The sequence below is a fragment of the Anthonomus grandis genome, chromosome 7 (assembly GCF_022605725.1).
Source record: "Anthonomus grandis grandis chromosome 7, icAntGran1.3, whole genome shotgun sequence".
NCBI lineage: Eukaryota > Metazoa > Arthropoda > Insecta > Coleoptera > Curculionidae > Anthonomus > Anthonomus grandis.
The window spans coordinates 9,846,247-9,874,096 of record NC_065552.1 but is presented as its reverse complement, the minus strand read 5'-3'; the positions used below and the strand labels follow the sequence as shown (position 1 = coordinate 9,874,096).

The following is a 27,850-nucleotide window of genomic DNA, read 5'->3' as shown; positions in this document are numbered from 1 at the left end:
TAGTGTATAACAGTGCGTACTTATTTATACTCACCTTGTGTTCTAATAAAAACAGTTTCTATATTTATTTTGAAAGAGATATTTTCAAGGTGGGGAAAAATGCTCAGTTTAAAATACTTATGATTTGTCTGAGAAGCACACCGGTCCATTACTTGGAGCATTGTAAACAAGTAACAACTACGCATCAGTATTACGAGAGAAATCATAACGTCGTATCGCTACTTTTTTTATATCTCTCGTAAACAAAACATATATTTTAATTTTATTAATAGAATATGAACCTAGTATTAAAAGGCTTATTAAAGAAATTAATAGATTTAAAGTGTGTTTTTCTTTTTTTTATTACTTGGCGTTAGCGGTGCAAAAATCAAAACAATATAACAAATGAACAAATCCAACATTAGGTATACCAAAACGAGCAGTTTCTTTAACAATTTTTGTTGATTTTATATTTACATTATATTTCATATTATTTGCGTTTATGTGAGACGGACTTTAGATGATAATTGTACAACACAATTGTATTTGTACAACCCAACACGAACGTCAAAGTTGCTCAGAGATTGACAGGTGTCAAAAGTTTGACATTGACAAAGGTGTCATATAGAAAAAAAAAACATTTTTGAGGTCAACAAACATTTCCCAGCTGTTTAGGCTGCCAGTCCTCATTTCAGCTGATGTCTTGTTGTTCTGCGATGAATTTATCCGAAAATTCAAGTATCAATTAATTCAATCATCGCATTTCCGAAAAATGTGGTTTCAAATTTAAATATAGTATCCGACCGGGGCTTTAACCTGTTTTTCATTTTCGAATGACGTAATAGCCATTAGGCACAAAAACAAAGAACTTGCATTTTGCAAGTCAGGAGCTGTAAAATCTGGAAAGCAAGGGGGTTAATTGCGCAGTCAAAATAAATCTGGACAGTGATTCGTCGGGTGACGACGGTAAGTTGATATTTTTCTCGTCCAGATTTAAAATACGTTCCATTTCTTATTTTGCATCATTAGTGAAGCATTTCAACACAACAAGATGGAGTTGGAGATTCATTATTTATTGACGATGCGCACTGGCCTTAAATATTCCGAATTTGGTTCCTTTTTTTTCTTAATTTCTTTATTGACACTTTTTTGGTATTTATGGTGAATGGAAAATGCATTTCTAAACATTTTTATATTCACTTGTTCAGGTTTATATTGTAATGTTAAATTTTATTATCCCTTGTCAACAAACATTACTTTGTTTGCATACTAATTTTTCTTTATAGCTTTAGAATATTGAATTTGGAATCCTTTGTGTAAAAGATACCAAGATAAAGGATCTAATGAATTTACTTAAATAAAATTAACAACTTTCTTTGTTTCTCACTGAACTAAGAACAGATCACTCAATTTGTAATAATTGTTTAAACAGTATGTTAAAAAATCATCATAAATGTTTAAACATATATGCTTACACAGCCAGATGCACTTTTTGTTTCCATTCTGTGATTTTAAGACAATTAGTGACTATTAACTTAGTTTAAATTATAAAGAGCAGTCTTGTTTAATTCATAAATCAACAAAATTGTCCATACAATAGACTAATAAATTTATAAAACAATGATAATTCTGAAAAAAATAGTGTATAAATGATTGCAAAAATGAGTTCTGATTCTTTTTCATTTTGAAATATTTATTGTGAATTGTTTATCAAGGTCTGTACAGAGTGTCCTAAGTTTGAGGGTAAATATTGGGATAACTGAAACTATAAAATATACAAGGTCAGTTAAATTGAGGCAAAGTTGTGTAATTTGATGATGATTAAAAATCATCAGAAACAATAATCAAATTTGAATTACTAACAAGGCTATTTATAATAACTAAGAAATTGATAATTGACCAATGATACATCTATTAAAAATATCACAATGTCAATGGCAAAAAAATTATGGTAATTTAATCATTCCCGTAAGTACCTCTTTGACTATACCATATCATCAAGTTATGGAAGGTAAATTTGAAAGCTGGAGGCCCACATAATTCTTTTTTTTCTTAAGTGAGACCTTCCTAATCCTTGGAACATTAAAATTAGTTTTAGAATGTGGATTATAAGAATGCAAGTTATATCTACTTTCTAATTTCCATTTCTTTATTTTACTGAGCTTGCAATTGCTTATATTCCTGTGAACAACCATAAGCAGATAATTAACATAACATAACTAAAATGTGGTAATATGACTGTTATTAATTAAGTACCATTTTTGTCCACTGGTTTTAATAAAATTATCTTCAAAAGGACCAATTTTTATTCAATATTTTTTTTTTATATTTTTAAAAAGCCTGCTTCTTATTTTAGTTTTCAATTAATTCACAATAGTTTTTTAATTAATATGACCTGATCAATTCTTTCAAATGCTATTTGCAACTGTACAAAAACTCTTTAATTTAATATAGGATAGTCATATGCTTTATTAATTAATATATAAAGTTTTAAATAATATATTTAATACAATTTGAAGAATTATTTTGAAAGAATTTGTAAATCAAAATAATGTGCTATTCCTTGTTCTATTTTTATGATTTTTTTTTTTAAAAGTGCAGCAAAGTACAAATATGAAAAGAGAAACCAGCAAATAAGAATTTACGGACTAAGTCATCAACTGAAGTAAAATAATTTTTAAAGAAGAGACTGTAATATTCTTTGAATGAGATGTATAGGAGTAGTTGTAAGGGGAAGAAGGGAAAAAAGATGTTTCCACATTGGAAACAGTAATAAAAATTTAAGTTCTTAAAATTTTCTGTTTGTACATTAAACATCTGCTCAAAATCTATAAAAATGAATTTCAAATGAAAAATTGCATTTATGGATGCTTAGGTGGATTTCTTTGTGTGGTGTCACATATATATATTATGTCTTTCTCTGCTTGTTCAAAGCAATATGTTCAAGAAATACTAAGAGACTGGATCTTAAAATATTTAATATTTAAAAAAAATAAAAATACTCAAATGACATAAATTGCAATCCATCCAAATCCTTTTTTATATATCGGTAGCTCCTGAAGTAGCCTATAGAAAGTTTTGAGGAAACCAAAGGGTCTCATATGACATGGGTTCATATTATTTTACCAACATGTTATTGATTGATAGAGATAAGTCTACAAAATTCTCTCTGGCTTGCATTAACATTACTTCTAACTGCTTTTTTGTGAATGCTTAATATAAATCATAAGATTGGCAACATCCCAAAATGGGGTGTACCTCAAACAGTGAAAATAAACTGTCCTTATCAGTTTCTTACCCAATTCCTCCCTTACTCACCTTTAAATAAAAGGATATTTTCAAGACTAATTCATTGACTTGAAGAACGCATATAAAGCTTTATCAGATAGCCACAAACGTACTTCTGTAGAAATATTTTCAGAAATAACATATATCAAAGACAAACAGATGATAAAGAAAAATAGAATTATCTTACTAACAATCTTCTAAAGCAGTTACTAAAGATTTAATCTGTAAAGTGTAAAGTATTCACTGAGTATCCCATTTACAGTTTTATTTGATTACTTACCATGGTTTATTAATAAATATGTCAACATCTTCTAAGACATTCAAATCCATAATGTATTATTTATTGAAGATAGCATTACAGGTATTTATATAAATAAAATAGATCTTCATTAGTTATTCTTAATTTATTCTTTGGTACCTTAAAGAAAATGTATTCTATTAAATCATAGCTCTTGTATTTAGTATTATTTATGAATAAAATTATATGAATGTAACTGCCTGATTCTGTGCCCTGATCAGTGCAGCTTTAGAACCAACAGGTCTTACTGCTCCACATTACAAAACCCAAGGCATGCTAAGCCTTACTATTTCATTATAGTGACAACTAAATTTTGTTTTGGTCGGACATGTTACTCAAATCCCTGATAAAAATTTTTCTGTCAATTTTGCCATTACCAATATACTATAGTCAGTAAGATAGTTTGTTTTACAGGGGTAAATGAGCACTGCATTTTTTTTTAACATTAAGAGATATCTGAGGTTATTTTTTAATTTTACAGTCTTCCTATCTTAAACAGATATGGTTTTAAATATTTTAAAATCATGAGCATACATTAAATTTGTAGATAAAAATACACCAAGAAAAAGTATAAACTCTAATGGTAAAGTAAGTTTACTAGCTAATATTTAGCTAGAGGTAATATTCAGCATGGTCAGAGCTTCCCTTAGTACTCATGAGATGTTTATTTTTCTTTTTAATGTTAAAGTGTTAAAGAATAAATAAATAGTGAAGAAGTTACCTTTGGTAAAGTTGTAGTTATATGTTTTCTTATTAACTGCCTGCCAAAGTATGTCACTCAAATTAAAATGCAATTTCAAGGCTGGATGTATTTTTTGGAACTAATGGGCCAAAAGGTCTGGAAAGGTTGTAGTTTTCTGATAAAGAATTAGGTAGGCTATTTACTTGGCTTAGATTATACATATTAGGAAATTGCTGCATCACAACACTCTTATCACATTCTGGATAATTATAATTTTTAAAATAATGCAAATTAAAATCTAAAAAAAAATAATCAGATGACAATCACATTTCATTACATTTTTTTTTTTTTTAATTTGACTTAATTATGGTACATAACACAATTTAGCCATTTTAAACATAGTTACGTCTGTAGATCTCAATGTATGGGTCAAAGGAACAATTTTGCCACAATCAATACTAAGTTGTATCATAGATCTAATAAATGATATTTTAAAGCATTTTGATTTATGAAGCCCATCCTATTCACTTTATACCAATGGCTTAAATTTTTTTGGTGTTTAAATACCACATAAAATTTTCATGTTATGCAATACTGAAAATGTTATATATTTAAACAAACAGGGTCCACTAAAAAGATTGGAAAGAGAGATAATGAGATGCAAGAGAGATCCACTGTCCACAGACTGAGATCCTTGAAGAACTTCTGACAAAATCTTAATTGTTTCAGACACTATTCTACACTGTTTGATCTACTTTACTTACCTGTTCAAAGCCCAAGTTAAATTCTTACCAATAAATCCAATCTTTTCGAATATCTGGTCTGTATGTTGTAAATTGAATATATAAATGACCATGGTCAAAAAAGCGATGATATGGGAAGGAACTCATGTTACTAAGCATTTTGTTGGTTTTATCAACCTTTTCTGCAACATCATTTAGTAATGTTATTGCTATCATTAGAGAATAAGCTGAAGAAAAAAGAAACAAACAGGTTCACCATCTCATTATAATGCAAACAATGGTACAGCATGCAAGCATATTCTTTTCCAGGTATCCCAATTTGGGTATTCTTTTAATATTTTATAAATGCTCAACGCCTTCTAGGACTAGCTGTTATATTGTTTCCAAGTTAATTGATATAGTTCTTATAGCATTGACTGCCTAAGGCTTGATTCTCCGGATGACAATGCTTTATTTATACCAAGGCATTCTAATAATTGTACTCAACCAAAATAATTATTGACCAAGAGATAGTCACAGTTCTGAAAATTATAAGAAATGTTTTCTTTACAGACCCATAGAGCCGAGTCTAGATAAATGCTGTTGTCATGTTACACATCCACAGATATCTTATGAAAAAATGTTTTGGTTGTCATAAAAAATGTAATGAAGGCATAACAACATGTTTTTTCATTAATTTTCCTTTTATTTAACAAATTCTATATTTAAATGTGTGTAAATGTATAATGAAGTTTAAAATATTGTGTATATGCACTTTCAGTTTATGTAGCTTTACATTCACTCTCATGAAATATTAGTTTTATCAATTGTAGGAATAATATATATGAAACTTATTGATCCACTTCTAAATGTAACTTAGTTACCTAATTATTATAATTGATGAAATACCATATTACACTCCTAAATATTTATATTCATAGGGACCTGAGCAAACGATTTTTACTTCACAATATAACTCTGACCCTCAATCAATACAAAAAAATTTGAATGAAAAATAAAAGATTCTACTTTATTCATAATTATATGAATCACATACATATATATACATATAATTATACCATTTTAACTTCTAACTTTTAAGAAGAATTAAAATTTACTTATTTATATCTCATTTATTATTTATTGCCAATTCATAATTTACATATTAGGTTTTGATTCAAATATGCTGTTGTTAGCACCATTATGCAATTACATTCATAAAATATAAATTTTGATTAGATGTAGCAAGAGAGTAGAGATATGCTTTACTTTAATGTGTAACCAGTTAGACCTTATCTGTAATTACACTATGCCAGTGGGTTAGTACATAAAATTAAAGAAAAGTGTCAACTTCCATTTTTTTTTAATAATACCTAGAAAAAAAAGAAAATGTGTTCACATCTTTCATATGGTAACTGGTGTATGTAAATTTAAGTTTATTAATTATTTACTTGTGCCCTGTAAACTTGATGTATAAAAAATGTGTTGTTCAAAGGTGGTTCTGAACCTCCGCGCAAAAGAGCTCGTAAAGAGCAGACAGGTGCGTCAGCAAGTAGTGAGATGCAGCAACAACAGCCCGCCAGCAATGGCGTTATCGAAAACGGTGCCGCTCCCTGCTCGTCAAACGGACACTGTGGAGACGTAACAGCCAATGGGGTCGCTTCTCTCGATGAGCGTTCTCAAGAGATCGTCCGGATTATAGGGCAGTATCTTAGCAGTGAAGGACTCAGGTAAATAATGACCTTTATTCTTTGTAAAAGCACTTCTTAAATGTAAGAATTATATAAAGTTGGTTTAATATGAGAAATAATTTATATGTTATTTATATGCACATAAAAATTATAGTGTAACAATTGCTAATTCGAATTTAAACTCCGTATTATAACGATAAAGCTAAAATGTCAACACAACGGAATAGTAGAGAATTTTTTCTTATATTTACATAGTATTTGGATACCTCCCAAAAATGGTAGTAAAAAGTCTGCCGCCACATTCAGAGAGCTAATATTAGCTAATAATAAATAGTGCAAATGTTACCTTACGAACTGAAACTTTGAATCATCAGTGGCTTTGCAACACAAGCTCTTGTGGTAAAAAATGGTTGAAAAAAGGGAAGAAATTATTACACAGTTGTCATGTATGCTGTGTGAGAGAAAATTGACAATATGATAATTTAAAATAAATTTTAAAGAGTGTTTACTTCTAGATTGAGACCAAGGAAAACTTGTTGTTTTTCTTTCTATCGCCGTTCGACTTTTCATAGCCTTTAAAATGTAAACTGGAATTTCTTGTGAACAACAATAACTGAAAACATAAATTGTGTGTGAATGTGAAACATAAGTTTGATATTATTAATATATTTCTTTTACTTTAGATTTTGCACAATAGATTTGGAAAAACAAATAATCTTGAATGTCACTCTCACAATGTTTACATCCTGGCATTTCTGACACGATACCCACATTCAGTTTTTGGTTTACTTTTGCTGTATTATAGATAGTTAGTTATGTATAAGAGATGGAAAAAACTTGAAATACAGTTGCTAGGGTTCATCCTAAATTGCCAGAATATATTCTTAATTATGTTACAGGAAGGATTGTATAAGACTGATGATACAGAATAATACAAACTTGAGAAAAAATACTGTCAGGAATTCTCTAACCACTACCAAACTGGAAGAAAGTAGTGATGGAGTTTCATCTTGTTGAAAGTGAATAAGATTTTGCAGAATCATGTAACCAAACTCCCATGCATTTGGTTTTTCTAACTGGTTGTTATTAAGTGGTCTACTATTTCTTCAAGTATATTTAAGTATAGCTAACCAGTAATACTATCCTTCATGAATGAAGGTCCACTAACAGTATTTTCGTGAAACCCGCCAATACATTGGCTGATTCCTAAAAAGTCATGAATTTCTGTTTTCATCATTTTTATTAAGAAAAGATATACATCAATAAAGCAAATATTATGCAAAAGTTTTTGAAAAATGCTTCGTTAGGCAGCCAAGAGTGCTTTACTTTCACTTGCTTTTAGGGATTGTTCCGTTTCGGCTAATAAGATAATATAATTTAATTTAAAACGAGCCCACAAAATGAAAATCCCTTTAAAAAATAAGTTTGACCTTCGTTTTCCTAAATTTGGATTTACTATAGGATGAAACTATAGACGTTAATTCAATTAAAGTAATATCGCTTATTAGGTACTAAGAAATAATAGATTAAAATAGCTTAAAAACACACACAAAAACCATTTAGGATTGCACCTACATATATTACCAAATGACAGAAAATAGGCTATTAACTAAGTTAAAATCATCGCAAGTATAATTAGCAGGCTTCAAGTTGGGGACTATCACTATGTTCAATGGTGGTTGATAACTGACCCTTACCATTTACCAAAAAAAATTGATTTTTTGACCAACCCATCAGTTTTTAGATAAAGTGAATTTCGAAATTAACAAAACAAAGATTCAGAAAGTGTTTTGGCGATGTCTTGAATTTCAGGAATTTTAAAAACAATTAAACCCAGCTAGAAGAAAATTCTTCAATTCCTTATCCGTTATCCAAAATATAATAATGTTTATAGATGTTCACAACAATTAAATGTGATTGTTAACAACTTTAAAGGAATAGACTAGCTAACTCAGACATTATAATAGTGTCAACTTAGTATCCAAAAAAGTCTGTAAGTTTAAAAAAAATCGATGCAGGCGTTGTTTTTTTGTCAGTGGTTAGTGAAGCTATACAGTCAACAGGTACAAAGTTAGAGGACACCAAAGTCACTTAGGACTTTTGGGGCTTGTGCACCTCAGCCTGTGCTCACACCATTAACTATCTATTCTACCCAACGGAATACTTTGGCTGCCCTGTGTACCGGTTTGGTGCTGTTGTGGTATTTAATTTTTCCTTTCTTCTTTCATTCTGGTATTTAATTAGGTTTGGGTATCCAAATAATGGTTGCCTTCTGTGTTAAAGTGTGTCATAAAGTTAGGTCTTCTTTCTACACACCAATTCTATAAACATGTTCCTTAAATTGACTCAATTGCGTTCAATTTGGTTTAAAATAATTACTTTCTGGTCCCTTTTTAACGTTTTAACTGTTTTTTTTTGTAACGTTGGCGTTCTGTAATTTTTTGACCGTTGAATATTAGAAATTGTAGATTTAATTAAGTCTTAATTCTTTATTCTTTATTCCATAAATGACTGTATGAAATCAAACTTGGCGTTTTACAAAAATGGCAAGCAAGGGCTTTTCCTTATAAATAAATAAATAAATAACGTCTTTATTATTACTTCATAAGTGAATACAATATTATTAAAAAAATATTATGTGCACACTATGAAGGGCACAACTGGCGAAGTTTGTATATAAACCATGAACAGCTGAGAAAAAAAAGGCTGCATGGTTTATGTTTAATTTTGAATGCCAGATTAATTGTACCATTATTCAAGAATTGATATCATCATATAAATTTTACAAATCATATTAGATATACATATATCAATATTCTTTTTAATAAATATTAAATAAAAATATTTTATATTGGCGGTAGGGCCCTCAAATGCTTACGTTGAATGGATTTTTTGGAGAATGATAATGAATTCGATAAACACAAAAAAAAGGTGTTCATCTAAGCAGAATTTCAGATATCGTCTAATTTTTGTATAAGCTATGCAGAACTCGAAGACCTTATTAAAAATTATAGTCAGGTACTAATTGCAGCAACAAAGTTAAGATTAAAAAAATATTTAAGTTTCTAGTTTCACTATATTTATACATTAAGCTTCGATTTTTTTCTATGTTATCGTTTCATTTTGGCTGTCTGAAATTAAGATAAAATTTATTTTATATTTTTTGTAGGCCAAATTTAAGTTAAAAAAATGAGAATATTAGTATTTTAAATTGTTTTAAACAAATTTTTATTAAAATTCAGTGAACTCCTGTTATATCGTACCCTAAGGAGGAAAAAATTAGTAGTTATATAACCGGAGGTACCCGGCTAAGATCCGTATTCGGTAAATTCTAAGAAATTTACAGCAGCTTTAATTGCACAACGTGCTTCAGAATAACTTGGAATTGGTTCCTTCACTTGTCCATCGAAATATATAATTCGGAAAACTAAGGGATTGCTTTAAGCTAGTTCCGATTCTTTACATATAAAATCCTACCTTTTATATACCCCGCTCCATTGAATTCTGGAAGTTACAGCAGTAGTACGCATCAGAACTGGTTGTTTATTTTTCATGTTTTTCTTAAGCAAAATTGATTGATTTTTTTTTAAATAATTTATCTATTAATCGCAACATTCTTTAATTTTTTTTTTCATTTCTGTAATTTTTTCTAAAACCTTTACTCTTAAATTTTATTTTTCGATAGTCGGGCCTGCGATACTTTAATGAACGAATCCGGATGTCGATTGGATCATCCATCTGCGACGAAGTTTAAACGACATGTCTTGGATGGAGATTGGACAAAAGCTGATCACGATTTACAGGAACTTAGACCCATGCTTGCGGCAAACAATAATATTATGGTAATACATTAACTATGGAATAAAATAGGCCAATATGTCAACTCATACTTGTAGGACATGAAATTTTTACTGCTTGAGCAAAAATATCTAGAATACCTAGAGGATGGTAGGGTTCTAGATGCTCTTCATGTACTAAGAAACGAGCTGACACCCTTACAACACAACACTGCTAGGGTCCATCAGCTTTCTAGCTTTATGATGTGTTCAAGTATAGAAGAATTACATGAAAGAACAAACTGGTAATATTTTGATGTGTTTATTAGGTGTTGTAGCCTGTTTCTGTAATATTTTCAGGAAAGGTAAAGGTCAAGAGTCTCGCTTAGCTCTAATGGATAAACTACAAAACTTTTTACCACCAAATGTCATGCTACCTCCCAATCGATTGCGCCATCTTTTAGAACAAGCTTTGGAGCTACAGACGTTGTATTGTACTCACCATAATACTCAGGAAAAAGTTACTCTGGGTAACTCTTCTTTGCTGCAAGACCATTTATGTACTAAAGACAATTTTCCTGTACATACTATACAGGTTCTTAATGATCACTGTGATGAAGTTTGGTATTGCGAATTCTCGCCAGATGGTACCAAACTAGCTACCGGTTCTAAGGACACTAACGTCATTATATGGGACGTGAATCCTGAAACTTGTACTTTGTCTTTAAGGAAAGTATTGGAGGAGCATAGTTATGGTAAGTTTTTTAATTTTGAAAATTCAGTGGCGTATGGAAATTTTATTTATTTATATAATTCTTGAATATCCAAAATTGTGACAGCATAGTTTTAGATTTTTAATTAATTTTACTACTTTCTTATAATACTATTTTTAATGCAAATATGGGAGCGAATTTATTTGATCAATTGATATTAGAACACAACATAAAAACAAGTAAATGAAATTTAATTTTATGTTAAGTGTGACACTTATTTACCCGTTCCACCTTTGAATCTTATATAACAGAAACAGTGACTTATAACAGAGATAATTAAATAGGATTAACAGGTAATAACTGGGTGTAAACCGAGACTGTCCGGTCATAATTCGCCTCAGCGAGTAACACCACTTTAGTATAAATGATACAACGATAGATTCCAATTTAAAGGACAGTTAGCGGTAGCTTCACTTTTTTTGCATACGTTTCAGAGCTAAAAAAAAACTTTTCATTTCGAGTCATTTTTGATGAATCAATTAGGGCTTGTCCATTTATTAATAGTGAAAAATTAAGTCCGAGCTTATAGTTATATATAGTAGAGATGGTATGTCTAGTAATGAAGACAGCAAAAATATTCTTCAATTTTTTTAAAAATTTGTAATAAAAAAACATTTTAAGGAATATTTCTCTGAAAACACTCTAATGTCGATTTGAACGTGAAAGATTGAGTGTGAAAGATATTTTTCAACTCTAAAACAATTAAGTGTTTTGTAAGAAATATGATGGCTCAGGATTTACTTAATGCTCTTGCTATGCTTTCAATAGAAAAAAAAACAGTACAAAATATTTCAGATTTTGAGAATCAAGTCATTAAAATATTTGCTGTCTCAAAATATTCTATTATTCCTAATTTCATATTACCATTTACTTGCGCTCCGCAAATTAAAATTGTATTTGTCTGTAGTCGGGCTGTATAGATTTTCCTTTATGTTTCCTAGTGTTCCAAATTATTATAATACATAGCGTAATAATTGGTTGCTTTGTAAATTTAAATGGATATCAGTTATTTTTAGTTAAGGAAGAATAAATATTTGGCTCAGATATCACGAATTCTGGATAAATTTACTAATTCCAATTGTAGGTCAACTTGAACAAAAAATATGTTATCTTTTAAGGTGCCGCATATATAAGTTGGAACCCAGACTCTAAACATTTACTGGCGTGTGGACCCGAAGAAAGTCCAGAGGTATGGCTGTGGAACCTTGACACTGACAAATATTTGAAAGTGTCCCAATCACCGGAAGATGCCTTAACTTGTTGCGCCTGGCACAAAGACGGCAATAAGTTTGTTGTAAGTTAGTTTGTTTAAAATTATCGACCGACATCTCTCTTTTATCTGTGTCTTCTTGATCTTGAGAAATTAAAGATAGTAAACTAACAATACATTTACGAGTTTTCGTGACTCTAAGATTATGTTTGCAATAATGATTAAGTATTTAGTTCAACTTAAGACAAAGCGCGGAAAAAATACAAAGCGTTCGCAAAACAAAGGTTGTTTAAAAGGGCTAAATAGAAATAATAAATCTTGTCAACTTCAAGTATCTTCAACATTTTAATATTTTAGTAAAAAGAGTAGTTTACAGAGAACAAATTGAGAGAAAAAATGTGTGAATTATTTATACTTGAAAAGTTTCCTTAAGTTTTTAATAATATGATAAAATATAGCTCAAAACACTATACAATAATAAGAAAACATAGTCTAAAAGTAAATTGTAAGCAGCGAAAACACGAAAACCATAAAAGATGTTTCTTAGAAAACTCTATTAGTACACTGATGAAGTACTAGTAAGTTCGTAGGCTGTATAATTTCTAAGGATTCTGTCGTTCAATATACCATTAGGAACTTAAAAGGGTGGAATAAATATTCTTTAATTAAATGACATTCAAAGTCACGTCGTGGCGACCAGCTTTAATGTCAAACGTCAAATACGTTAATAAAAAATAATAACAGGAAGAAGGGAATTTCTTTTTTGTTATTCATGTGAAAAATACGTTTTCTTTAAAGTTAATTTTGAATAAAATATATATTGGTATCTTCTATATATTTTTCACACGAAAATAACGGACATAGTTACAAGAAAAGGTAGAAAACATTTTTTATTAAATTTTTTTTTCATGTATAATTTTAATAAAATGAATGATTTTTATAAAACACCATACATATGATTCCTTTTTTTTAACAGCAGATTCCTTTAAAAAAAATGAGTTTAAGTAAAATGTTCCCAGACTGAAAGTCAAGGACAACCAAGATACAGGATGAGAAACTTAATGTGATTTGTTTGAATTTTGGTCATAAATTTAGCATTTATTCTTAATTTTAAATAACTTATGAACAATGGTTTTTTTTTATATGGCAAATTTTAAAATTAATTTTTTTTAAATTATATGATAGAGGACGCCAGCAACATTTTGATTTTTTTAAACTCCATTACTTTTTTAGGCTTGGCATAATTTAATTTTTTTATTTAAAATATGCAGTGTGCAAACACTTTTGCTTAAAAAAGTTATACTTCAAAAATCTACGATTAACCCTTTTCAAGATTTACATTTAAGTTCTCAATGCACTCAAAAAATTACATTCATACACTATTTAAATAGCTTATTACACTTCCAACGATTGACAAAAAATAAATTATGAATTAAAATTATGGATATTTGGTAGTAAATGTTCGACATAACCTCCATCATTTGTATTAATACGTTTTAAAAGTCTTTTTCTGAAAGGTCGCCAAATCTCAAAGAATAAATGCTCTTTTCGAAATGACTCAGCGGCTGTTAATATTTTTATAATTAATTTCGTGTATTCCCTTATGCAAAAATCTAGTGAGTTAAAGTCTAGCCTTTGTGCGGGCCAAGGTCTTCGACTTCCACGACGTACGCAATAAATAGCAGTAAATAATAATAACTAACAGTAAAAGTTAATAGATACCATTACTCAATGTGTGAGTTTGATTTTTTATAACCACTCATCAAAGTAACTGACAAGAACATAAACCCACACAGTGACAATGACATTTTTTAAATAATTCATTCAAAATGTTGGTGGCTCTATGACATAATTTTAAAATAGGTTAATTTTAAGATTTGTCATATAAAAGAAATCATTGTTCAAATTTTGTTAAAAACGAAGAATAAATGCTATGTATAGGCAAAATTCAAAAAAATTACATTAAGTTTATATCTTGTTGAAAAATTAAACCTAACCTAATTTTTTTTTTAAGGAATCTGCTTTTAAATTATTTAACATTATTTATGGGACATTCTGTATAACTACACATTGTCATGATTTATTTTTAAATATTTTCTTAAGGAAAAAGTTATCTTCCATTTTATTTTATGATCATTTCATTTGAAAATGTTAAAAAGCTAAGATACCTATACTTGACTAGAACTGTATAGTCAGTTTTTTTTACTTAATATTTATTTAGGTTGGTGGAATCAGAGGACACTTCTATCAATGTGATATGGAAGGTAACGTCTTAGATTCCTGGGAGGGTGTCCGGGTAAGCGGCTTAAAGTACCGTAGCGATGGTAAAACGGTACTGGCCGCCGATTCTCATCATAGAATTAGAGGTTATGTTTTTGAAGATTTAGCGGACCAACAGCTGTAAGTTTTTGATCTTAAATTTATCCGTTATAAGGTATAATATTTTGCGTTTTTAGTATACAAGAGGACCATCCGATAATGACCTTCACCGTAGACAAGAACGACCGTTTGGCGCTTTTAAATGTTGCCACTCAGGGTGTTCATCTTTGGGATTTGAATGATAAACATTTGATTAGACGTTACCAAGGGGTGACTCAGGGTCATTTCACTATTCATTCTACTTTTGGGGGGTGCAATCAAGACTTTATAGCTAGCGGAAGCGAAGATAATCAAGTAAGTGGATATTTTTTATTCGGTTTTTTTCATTTTGTAGTTTTAAGGGTAAGTAAGCTTTGTCAATTTCTACGAAAAAGTCGAACTTATTAATTTTATATTAAAAACTTTTTATTTGTCCAAATAAAGATTATTTGAATTTGAACTATAAACATGTAAAAAAATTAAAGTTTTAGTTATCTAGTTATTATTCAAAGAGCTGCTTATATTGAGAAATCTATATAGAAGAAAATATAAAGAAAGAAGTTATCGTTTTACACCAGGAGAAATTTCTATCAAAAAACAGCTGTAATGCAGCATATGATATTCTGTGCCTGAACTCAAGACCTCTTCTCTGTTCTATGGATTGTCTCAATGTCCACTTTTGTAATTGTTTTTTGTAATTATTATGGATGTTAAAATGTTTTTTTTTTTTAATAAAAAGAATATTGCTAATTTATAAAGCAGGTTATTAAAAAACGCTCACCTACATATTTTTAGTAGGAGCCGAAGTATGTCACTAAATATGTGTTGGTTTTTGCTTCTTTCAAAAACGACGTATAATAGCGAATTTATAACAGCTAAGTTGGACCGTTATAAGTTTTTTTCAAAAGGAAGGCTAAAATTTTTCTTGTTGTCATTTAGTTACGGCTTTGACAAATTCCAGAAGTTAAAGAGATTATGATAACCCGGTGATGTTAGAAGCCCTTTTTTCGAACATTCCATCTATTGGAGAGAAAATGTGGCAGGTTTAAAAAAAAACTTCAAATAAAAATTATATTATTTGAAAAGAAATGCCGAGATTTCGGCCATAATTTAGGCAATCTTCAGGGCTGGAAATGACACGTTACAGTTTACAATTAAATAAAAAAATAAATTTATAAATACACAAAAAACAGGCAGTCATATTTTTATAGATTATTAAAAAAAGGACGGGAAAACATGTATTTTAATCCCTAATATGCACAGTAAAGGATAGTGTTAGGATGTACATACCTATTTCTGTTTAAACATTCAGCATGTCCAGTGATGAAATAAGCAAACATTATGAAGTGTTGCGCTTTACATCTACGTTATCAAATTAAAAAAAAATTTAAAAACACAGTTTAAGGGACAAAACAAAATAGCTCGTAAGTACACTCACCGGCGACTGTTGTTGAAATCTATGGAGCTATAATCGAGTTATTGCTATCACCAGTGATTGTAATAACTGCCGGAATATTATTAGTGTGATTCTTTAATATAGTAGATTTTGTTTTATTGTGTAATAAGAATTACTTTCCTACGTTGGTGACTTAATGTCATGTTTATAGATGTACCTTAACTGATGGGTGGGTTTAAAAAAAAAGGTGCAGCAGCATTTTTTAACAAAACAATACAACATTTGTAATTTGTCTGCAGGTATTTCTTATTTCGTAATTTTTGTATCTGTTTATTATTATATTGCTATTAGTGTTGCCATTTTAAAGTACTGAAAGTACTTTTGAAGTACTACTGACCTGCTTAGTACTCAGTAATACTGAAGTACTGCTGAGTACTAAGCAGGTCATCTAGTTTATAAGGTCTGATGATGCTTTATTAGCGAAACATATAACCTGCGTGACGTATATATAGGATGTTTTGAGACCGAGACGAAGTTTTTATTTTTTCTCTTATTGTAATGATGTTTAACTTTCTCTCTAATCCAATTTTTTTTAGCCACATTGAAGCATAGAGCATAGAGCATCTCAAATTCACAAACTTTGCTGATATCCTTAGCGTAAGGCAGCGTTGAAAGAACCATATCTTCAGGAGCAAACTTTTTCTTGCAAGCAGATTCGTTCTGTAAAGGGGAACTAGTTTGGCTTGACTAGCATTTTCAAATTAAAAAAAAATCATCCATTTCGCTCAAAGAGACCGCAATCTGATTTTTAATAGGCTAAAAAACACAAGACTTTTGAGACCGCACTTTAGGTATTTTCGCCTATTTAAAAATCAAATTGGGGTCTCTTTGACCGAAATGGACAATTTTTTCCAATTCTATTGATTTTACTGGCATTTTCTTAACATTTGTAATACATATAATATTATAAAGATAATATAAAATCTACTAATAGGTAAAATTTCGACGACCGAAAATGGGACTGTTAAGGCGTTGATAACTCAAAAAAAATTATATTAGGCACGTAATACCTGGGGGCAATAGATACCTCCTTTATTTTCTCTTATTGTGATGCTAAATAAAATAAGCTAGTAGTTTGTGAACTGTATTTCTATATTTTTAAAGAGAGGACGTTATTTATTTGTTGTTGACGGGCTGGCGGGCGTTGTGAGCGAGAGAGCTCGCTCTTGATTCTCGCGCGGCCTTACATAAAATGCGGGGTTGCCAATATTCAAGAAAAATCTAACATTACGAATTAGTACACTGCTACCGACAATACCCTTATTAAAAAACACATTGACGCGTGTTTCATTTAAAAAACGCGACATTTATGGTGTAAGTCTTTTGTTTTTCATGCAATTTATTTTTTTAAATATATAAACGTACACTACCGCCCAAAAGTATTTGCCCACATATGATTGTTTTAAAGTTATAACTAAAAATAATAAACCCATCAGTTATTCTTATGAAATTAATTTGTCCAAAGTTTCCTGAGGTATCTTGTGCCACTCTTCTTGGATGATCCTCCACAAGTCTTATTTTGATGTGGGGCATGATTTTCGCACTTGTCTATCCAGTTCATCCCACAGTAATTCGATAGGATTGAGGTCCGGTGATTGTGGGGGCCATACCATAACTTTCAGAAGATGTAGTCTTTGTAATTGACCTAAATATTGCTTGCACAATTTCGACGTGTGCTTGAAGTCATTGTCATGTTGTAAGATGAAGTTTTCCCCAATTATTCGAGTACTAGAAGGAAGTACATTGTCACTTAAAATTGTTTTGTAACCCTCTATTCTAATTAGATCGCCCACTGCAGATCCTCCGAAACAACGCCACACCATCACCGAACCACCACTGTGTTTAACTGAGGCCACCGTACAGTTCTCAGCGACCCTTTCATTGCCATAACGGCGAACACAAAACTCGCCTCTTCGTTCCAAAAACCTCGAATTTCGACTCGTCACTCCAGAAAACTTTCTTCCAGTCATCAATGGTCCATTCTTTGTGTGATTATGCCCACTCAAGGCTTTTCTTCTTATTAATATCCTTCAGTAGCGGTTTTGATACAGCTAAACGTCCTTTAAGACCAGCATTATAAAGTCGCCGTTTTACTGTCGAAACACTGACCGCTTTTTTACGCTCCTTGTTGATTTTTGCTGTGATTTCAGGAGCGGTAAGACGTCTATTGCGTTTGCTTGTAATTATAATATTTAAATCCTCCTTTAAACTTGTTGCCTTTGGCCTTCCCGATCGAGGTTTGTTGCTAATAGTCCCTTCTCTGGTGAATTTCCTAACATTATAATCGACAGTCCGCCTTGGAATTCACAAATCCGTCGAAATTTGACGGTCTTTCCAGCCTTATGAAGTCCAATGATAATACCTTTTGTTTCTACCGATAACTCTTTTGTTTTAGCCATTTTAAAGAATGTTGAAAAACCAGCAAAGAAACGGTGACAATCGTCAATAAGCAAGCGAAATTATTTACTAATCCTACACAAAATCAATTCTTGAGACTAAAGACCTTTAAATGTTTCAAATTTCATCGGAAACGAGCTGTAAACAGATTAGTTTTTTAAAAGAAGTGCATATTTTCACTACATTGTTTGTAATTTGCAAGACTATTTTTAAATACTCAGTGTTTTTCAACGAACCAACTATGGATAGGTATGCTGTTTAAGCATTATATGCAATTTACAAAAGAGATACAATCTAAATATAGGTATAAAGATAAGATTTTTGTATCTAATTTAAAATATTAAAAAGAATACATGGTGGGCAAATACTTTTGAGCGGTAGTGTATAAGGCATATTTTTTGACAACATTTTTTTTAACGTGCAAAAACACGTTTTTGCTGCTCTTCCAGATTACTTTTTTATTTAATTTCAGGTATATATCTGGCACGTGAGAAACGAGCAACCGATAGCCACCCTTCGAGGGCATACCAGGACAGTGAACTGCGTCGCCTGGAATCCCGTCTACCATCACATGCTCGTATCGGTGAGCGACGATTGCTCGATCAGGGTGTGGGGCCCGAAGGACAAAGTGCCAAAACCGTCCGGGGTCAGCTAATATATGGGGGACGACGTCTTGACGGACATTGTCGTTCACTCTAAACATGACATTTTCTCTAAGCCGGCGTAGTAGGGGCTCAATTTGGGTAGTAGAACGCGTGGGCGGGTTGTTTTCTATATATTTTTTATTTACTTGCCAAGTAATTATGGGGATGGTGAGTAGTTCGGAGAGAGTTTTTGGTCAAATTATTGGTTTGCTAAAAAATTGATATGCTAGGTTTTAAAGTTATGAGGTTTTAAATGATCTTCTTTAATCTTTTTTTAAACATTCTGAAAAACTTCTACCGCATGTTCTTTGGGCAAAAATTATTTAATTTATACTAAGAATTTTTTTTTTTAATTTTCTTAGTTCTTATCTGCGGAGAACCCTGTCATACTTGTATAAATTAAGTGTAAATTTGAAATTAAGTGATACAAATGCATGACATTGTAAAACTGATGGGAATTTTATCCACCCCAGATAAAAATTGCTTGATAAAACCATGATTATTATAAAAATTTCTGGTTAAAAAAACTGGTACCCGAAATAAAGGGCACTGGTATTCAAATTGAGTTTTCTAAATTTCTTTTTGAATTTTTGTTTAAAATAACCTTATTCCTTTTACCAATTTTAACCATCTGGAAAAAGCTATAGTCGTTCATAAAATAGTTTTATAAGTTAAAAAAATATTTTGAAGCTAATAAGAATAATTTGACCCAAAAACTTGAAAATAGCTTGTTAAGTGCACACCTAAAAGCATATTTATATGGCAAGTAAAAGTATCACGTTTACTGAATAAGATTTATAAATCAAAGTTGGTATTGTGACCCGGCTAAGTAAATATTTGGTTTGCTTCCTATTTGATCAGAGAAAAAACAAAACTGAAAGCATATCAATACAATTCTTGATTTTTATGTGATGTGACGGGAAGACAATAATCAAAGGTTTATTCGGCCGGTTCGTTTAGATTTTAGACTTATTGGTCTCAAGACATATTAGTCGATAGTCGTGTGGGGTTCTCGATATTGTGATGACTTAAAAAGAATATGATAATTTTGGCATCCGAAAGTATACATGGGAGAAAAGGAAACGGACATTGGGTTACTGTTATTAATTAAACATTGGATTACTATTAATTCTGTTATTTGTGTTGGTCACGGATATTATTTTATTTTATTTTTTAATTCGAAGTAAGTCACAACATTTTTTATTCCCGGGGAACTTAAGACTTTCAGAAACATTTAAGCAAAAATAAAATAATTTTTACACAAAAAATCTAATTGCAAAATATCTTAATCAAAACACTTTTTAATCGGAATGTTGGCTCTAATAGGTGAAAATTTCTATAATTTAACATAGCATTTAGCTTGGCAAGTACTAGTTATTATCTCCAGTGAGTATGTGCCAGTTTTTGGATACAGTAAATACCTAAGATTTTCAAAGCCTTTTGTAAAAAAAAAAATAAACTGATAAGTTATACAGGGTGTCCGGAAAGAATAAGGCATAATTTCGTATCATACCTAGCATATTTATATTGAATATGCTGGGGATTAGAACATTTGGCTGTTTTTATATAAAAAGTCGGCTTTATTGGTTCTAGTTTTCTAAATGAACTTATATGTGGGATCGTTTTTATCAACCACTTACAAAATAGGAAACTCTTGGAATAACACAATTACTTAGCAGTAAAGAAATCTTGGCTTTCATATACTGTACATATTATTAGAGCCATTCTAAAAAATGAATTTTTGTGCCATTTTAACTACACATCACGTTCATTATTCGATAGTTTTATTTAAACTATGAGAAAGCATACAAGCATAGCAATACAATGAGTTTTATTCCAGAAGTAATGATTTACATTAGATTAAACCATTTATGTTAATGAAATATGATTTTTCGCCAAAATCAGAATTTTGTATAACCACCTTTAGCAACCAACATGGCTGCTATACGACGAGGTATGTTATCAATGCAATTCTCAATCTTTTTCTTATCTCTACGTTATGTTTCAGGGTTCATTAAGTACACCAATCAGATACTGCTTGGTTGTAGGAACATGCTCTGAAACTTCACGTTTTATAAAGTCCCAAGCATTCTCTATAGGATTCATACCTGGAGAATTTCCAGGCAAGTCAAAAAGGGCAATTTGTTTTTTCTCTAAGTATGTTGATATACGTTTAGAACAATAGCACACTGCACCATCGTGCATAAAAAAAGGCTTCTCGCGTTTTTTGAACTATTTTTTCATTGTTGGAAATAGCTGCAATAATCTTTCTTGAATTTTTCATTCAGTCGACGCTTAACAAACTTAGTCTTTTCGGCCAATAGAGACTTATTCGAGAAATTTGCCTGTAAAATACTAAAAATACCTAAAATTGGTACAAATTTTACTTAAATATTGAATTTATAATAGAAATATTTTTTAAATTACTTTTCTCCGGTCTCATCCTTTGTAAAATTCTTATACTGCGGGGACAAGACCTTCTTCACCTAACCATCGACGCATTGTTTGTTTAGAAACTTATATCCCTGATTTAATAATCTGTTTTTCTAAAATATTCAGATTCTAGAAGATCAATTTTTTTAAATTTGCTTTACTGAACTTCATGAAACATTTAAACTTTCAGCTATATTATACTAGCTCAGGTTTTTAGCCTTCAACATACTGGCAATCTGATCAATTCTAATAGGAGACAAATCACGTCGTTTACCCATTCTAAAAATAACATAATTATTGTAAATCGCAAGAGTATTACATTATTTTTATAAAAATGTGTCAACACATCAATAAAAAACTTACCTCAACAATGTTTGTGTATTTCACGCAATGGAAATAGGTATTTCACTCAATAGAACCTGTTGCAATGTATTTGACGTCTATTGATTTATTTAAAGTTTTTGAACGTGGTGACTGTATGAGCAGTTACATCCAGAAATTCAAGAATTAGTAACTTTACACTAAAATTTATAGTTTTAGATTGAAAGTAATAGTATAATTTGCTGCAAGAGTTACGTCTTTGTTTTAAACATGTTTCAAGCTTTATACAAGAAATTAATGTTTTAAAACAAAATTATCGAAACTAAATGCGTTTACAATTTTTTTCAAACGATATGCATATGCACCAGGCATGGGATTTTTTCGCAATACCTGTTGATATAAGACAGTAACTTATTGAGGTTTACAAAAGAATCTTACTATTATCAGGTTCTATGTCGCGAACAGTAATCCATCTATGCAAATTCCATCAATCAGATCCATGCAGTCATCTATTCTGTTACCCTACTTAAGATATTTCCGTCTATGGTAATATCTAAACATTTTCTAGTTTGTATTTGGTTTGTCATTGGCCGTATTTTCCAATATCTGTCGTTTCTTTTTTCTTTAACGGTATCATCATCCACTAATTTGATGCGTGTTGATGCGACAAAAAAAAAATTCTAGAAATATCAGAAATAATTGGTACTCTGTTATCGAACTTGCAGAACATCCTGAATCTGCGGCCAATTATAAATTTTAATCGCATGTCAGCTACAAAGAAATGTTTAGTTTCTTCAGTGCTTGTGTCCAGTGATTTTCTATTTCTTTTTAGCTCCTTTATCTTGGTGAACATCGCTATGGACTCAAATAACTCAATAAATGAATCATCTAGATATTTTGAAAGTCTCTTGACTGCCAAATCTCTTCTGGTAGCATTGCTCTCAATTTTCAATTTTTTGGCTCAAAATTGCTTCTCTTCATTCTAATTAAAGGTACATCTTTATCTATCGCTATTACTTCATCAGGACTACCGTTATCAAGGTCATTATTAAGATATAATCGTTACTGTCTATAAATTTATATTATTCGCAAGATCTTGCAGTTCTGTATCAGTGACCTTCACCGAAAAAAATTAATAAAATAAGAGCATTGTTTTGAGTAGTACCCAAGGTATCACCAATGGTTCCGAAGACAAGAGTTGTCTATTAGAATTCTGCATATCTGTCTTTGAAATTCAAAAAAAAATCATAAAAATATCGCTTTTATATTACATTTCATGATGTTAATCCAAATTTAAGGACAGATAAACATATTCCTTGGAACAAGAAACATGCGTCTACATTAATATTATGTGAAAAATAAGAACCTTAACGTTAGTGCTTGAAATATATTATCTAAGATAAATATTTATTTGTTTTAAGCAACTAACTATAACCACAATAAAGACACTTTTATTTACTTGAATGATTGTTTAATTTAGATTAAAAAAATTAAACTGAGAAAATATTTGTATGCTTAATTGAAGAGAATTTTTTTTCGGTGCATCAGACCATGGCCAAGTAGGTTTTTTACATCATAAGGAGAATCAGGAATGGACTAGCTACTATGTCCTTTTTTTAATACATTTAAGCCGAGTTCGTTACTCAACAAAAAGTTGAAATTAAAATTATATTTTTTTATTCTTAGGGTTTTTGTTAATAGTAAATTATTTTGTTCCTCCCTGTATAATCCTGGAATTATGCCGGTCACTTACCGGACACTCTATATATAATATCTAAAAATTATTATGGCTATATTTTTAATAATTATAATAAATAAAAGATAATAATAAATTAGAATAGCATATTATTGCGATAAACTAAATTAGTTTTAGGGGATTTTAATTTTTTTCAGTGTTTAAATTAATAACAAAAATATATTTTTTTTTTATATGAAATTTTTATCTTAAATAGGCTTAACATTAGTATTCAATCATCAAACCCCCTGCACTCTTTTTTTGAAATAAATATTAAAAGTATAATTTTAGAAAAAGATAATTACAGTAGAATTCCTCTTAACCGGTCACCTCGGGACTGCATACCTGGCCGGTTAATCCGAAGTGTACTTATATATGTGTACATAATACATATTATATTATGTTCATTATCTATGTTATGTACATAAGTATATGTATTGAAGAGGGTATTACACATATATATGAACATAATAAATATAAAATAATGGAGAAATATTCTTTATATAATTATGTATTTCATATTTACCTACATGAAGGTGCTACATCAACAAATATACATATGTATGTAAGTTTAATATGTAATTATTTTTTGAAAAAGTCTGTGATTTTCTTCTGCTTTTCAACCTTCAGTGAATTTCTGAATGCGATATCCCTCCATTTTCTAATCACCAAAACGTCTAATGCTGTTGACTCATGTTGCTGCTCAATGTATTTTAATGCAAGTTCCATTACATTTTTGGCTTCTTCATGAGAAATCGTTTTTTCCTCTTCAATGTCACTACTCTCATCATATTCCTCTGGTTCTTCGGTTGCTAAATCTATGATTTCTTCATCATTCAAAAATTCATTTTCAAGGTGATCGTCACAACTTATCATCCAATTTTCCACATCTTCTGGTTGCTATGCTTCGTTACCCGTTAACTTTTGAAGGTCTTGTAGAGTGGATTTGTTTTCTTCTTCTTTAGTCCCTGCAATATTCGAGATCGCAACTAGATTCTCAACATCTGGCCAAAGTTTTCTCCAAGATTTAATAAACGTTGAAGAGGGCATTTCTTGAAATGCTGTAGCTAACATATAGATAACGTCCTTGATATTGATCTTTTTGATGACTTCTAAAAGACCTTTGTCGTCACTCTCCGAGTGTTGCAGAATTTCAGAAACAAGTTTACGCCTCTATCGTCTTTTTAAGCTTTCGATGACTCCTTGGTCCATTGGTTGCCCTAAGCTTGTCACATTAGGAGGAAGATAAACTAATTTTATGTCATCTACATCGCAGTCATGAGGATGGGTTGGAGCATTATCTAACACTAGAACTGCTTTGATAGGCAAGTTAACACTTTTTACATGTTTTTTAACTCTTGGAACAAACTCTAAATTAAACCACTCTTTAAACAGGTCTGAATTCATCCACACTGATTTTTGTGACATAATAGACCGGAAGGGACGATGGCTTCAAGTTTTTGAATGCCTGTGGTTTAGCAGACTTGCCAATAACGAAAAGAGGAATTTTATGAGTCCCGCTGCATTCGAACAAACGGCCACTGTAATACGTTCTTTGTTCTTTTTAAAGCCAGAGGCAGACTGTTTATGACTGCCTAGAAAAGCTTTTTCTGGTAACATTTTAATGTTTAGCCCGGTCTCGTCCATACTATAAACTTATTCTGGAGATAATTCCTCTGTTTTAACCATTTCACCAAACTCAGTCTTGAATTCTGTCGCACCTGAAGTATCAGCAAACAGTTTTTCTCCACTTACATGTGCGAAATGAATTCCGTGTCGCTTTTTCCATCGATTAAGCCAACCATCACTTGCCACAAATTCGCCTCCATTATTAATCTTCTGGTGGATAGCCAGAGCTTTTTCTTTCAAAATTGGGCCGCCAATCGGTGTACCTTTTCGACGTTCCTGAAGAAACCAGATCCACAAAGCTTCATCGACGACCTCGCAAATCGGTTTTTTTCTCGTACAACGGCTGCCCAGATTCTTATCAGAATCCATTTTCGAACAAAACTCTTCAATCGAATGCATATATCTCTTCGCCAGTCATTTACAGTGCTTTTTCCAACATTAAATTCTGCACAGATTTTCGCCACAGATTCACCATTATCAATCCGCTTTAACACTTTTAAACGTGTATCCATCGAAACCACAATTCTTTTGCGCTTTGCACTCATTGTTAAGGAAATAGTTATATTTTGTACGCACCCACAGCCAGAACAAACCATACTGATCCAAACGACAAAATAATCCTATCCAACATCGTTTATAGTTCATAGGGATTTCTCCGTAATTACGGTGGAATCAGCCGAATCGCCTCGCCGGTGAATTTCTTGGAAAATATTGCGTTGCGTTCGGCTGTTGTAAACAGGCCGGTTAATCCGTCGACCGGTTAATGCGAAGCCGGTTAAGAGGAATTATACTGAATATTTGAAAAATAGAAAGTACTTATAGAAAGAATAGGTTGGGAAGTCTTGTTATTGAAATATTATGACTTTATATGATTCTGAGGCATTTTTTTATTACCTTTCTCGTATACAGGGCGTTTTCATAACTAAATGTCAGTTTTATATTAAGACACTCAGTTTAAATAAACAGATATCCTCATCTTGCTTTGCTCTTGATCTTTTTAATAATCTTCTCAATAAAATAAACTACTATACATGTTTTTTGCAATTCACCAATTTTTTCAGATACAGAATTTAAAAATTTGTATGGTTTTGGTTTTCTTTATCCTTTAGGCGGTTGCCACCGATATCTAAAACAGGAAAATTTCATAGAAGCGTATTCATTTCCATGAAATCTTCGTTTTATATAAGCACATTCGTTTTAAAATTGGTATTTAGTAATGAAACACTTATGATTTTTTTTTCACATATGATTTTTTAAAAAAATTTTAGCTATAACAATAATATCAATCCATCTGACTAGATAAAATGTAAGAATGAATTTTTAAACAACCTTCTTACATTTTAAGACTCTCCCTTACATTTTAAGACTCTCCCGATGAGTTCAACATTATTATTCCAGTTTTTCACTTTTAAATACAATACAAAAAATCAAATTGAGAAACAAATTTGGGTTTTTACATGAAAAATTTTTTTTTATTAACAAGCGTTTGAATACATATTTGCCATCAAATGCCAAAAATTCAGAAGTTAATTTTTGTATGTAAAAAATGTTGTACTACCTGATATATTTTAGATGATTAATAAGTTAAGTTGCCCTGTAGAGTTGGACTTTTCATACCCTCCCAACAGGACAATAATTAATAAAAACAGTCTGCGACCCAAGAAAACTATAAAATCAAATAAAATATCCAAAAAATTCTTAAAATAACTATCCACAAATGCATACAATGGTTAAAATTCTTGGTTGCCTATTAATCTGTCAATTTGCGTGATAAAAAGCGAGTCTAATATACTTACTTGGCAAACTCCTGAACCTATTTTATATTAATCGATAATTTTGACCCGTTATAAAGCAAAGCAAAAGACAGAGCCTAGAAAGGAAATCATTTTTATTAGTGGTTTGAAGATTTTACAAATTTGCGCTTAAAGCTGTGTCATTTTTAGCTTAAATGTAAGTGTCCGCGGTATCACTTTATTTTTATAAGACTGCCAGATTTCCGATTTAAAATATAAATATCTAAAAATGTGTTCTTTTATTATTTATTAACGGAATAATTAGTAATTTTACTTAGTTTATATTATTATTCGACAGGTAAATTAACCTAATAGTTTTATATGACGATAAGTTTATCGATTTATTGAAAAGATTCAAATTTTGCCTTTAAATTTAGTATTTTTTTCCCAATTTTTTCATTATATTTTTGTGAACATAATATATATTTAGTGGCATTAAGACTAATCTAGTTTTATATTTATAAATTATAACTAACGAATTAAGAAGCTGGAGAATAAAATATATTTAAACTAATTTATACTGGAAGTGTACCTAGAGTTTTTGTCACGCACGGATCACAAACCTATTTACGTTATGGTATATTGTTAATTTAATATTTCTTTTTGTCAGTATAAGACGATCCTTATCAGATGGTTTGTTAATAGAAAAAGTACACAACGGTAAA

General features: G+C 30.6%; 1 protein-coding gene across 1 annotated transcript; it reads left to right on the top strand.

Moving 5' to 3' along the window:
- Nucleotides 1-608: 608 nt before the first annotated feature.
- Nucleotides 609-27,850, top strand: LOC126738320 (WD repeat-containing protein 26). Its single transcript, XM_050443589.1, has 9 exons — nt 609-945; nt 6,465-6,699; nt 10,346-10,502; nt 10,557-10,741; nt 10,797-11,191; nt 12,328-12,503; nt 14,641-14,819; nt 14,876-15,092; nt 19,103-27,850. Exons 2-9 carry the CDS (start codon nt 6,530-6,532, stop codon nt 19,283-19,285), a joined length of 1,662 nt encoding a protein of 553 aa, XP_050299546.1. The 5' UTR covers nt 609-945; nt 6,465-6,529; the 3' UTR covers nt 19,286-27,850.

What these genes read in the sequence shown, in the direction of transcription:
- LOC126738320 (XM_050443589.1), top strand. Translation starts at nt 6,530, where the DNA reads ATGCAGCAACAACAGCCCGCCAGCAATGGCGTTATCGAAAACGGTGCC. An exon ending in TTACATGAAAGAACAAACTG is followed by an intron (nt 10,742 to 10,796) that starts GTAATATTTTGA and finishes TAATATTTTCAG; the next exon opens with GAAAGGTAAAGGTCAAGAGT. An exon ending in GCGGAAGCGAAGATAATCAA is followed by an intron (nt 15,093 to 19,102) that starts GTAAGTGGATAT and finishes ATTTAATTTCAG; the next exon opens with GTATATATCTGGCACGTGAG.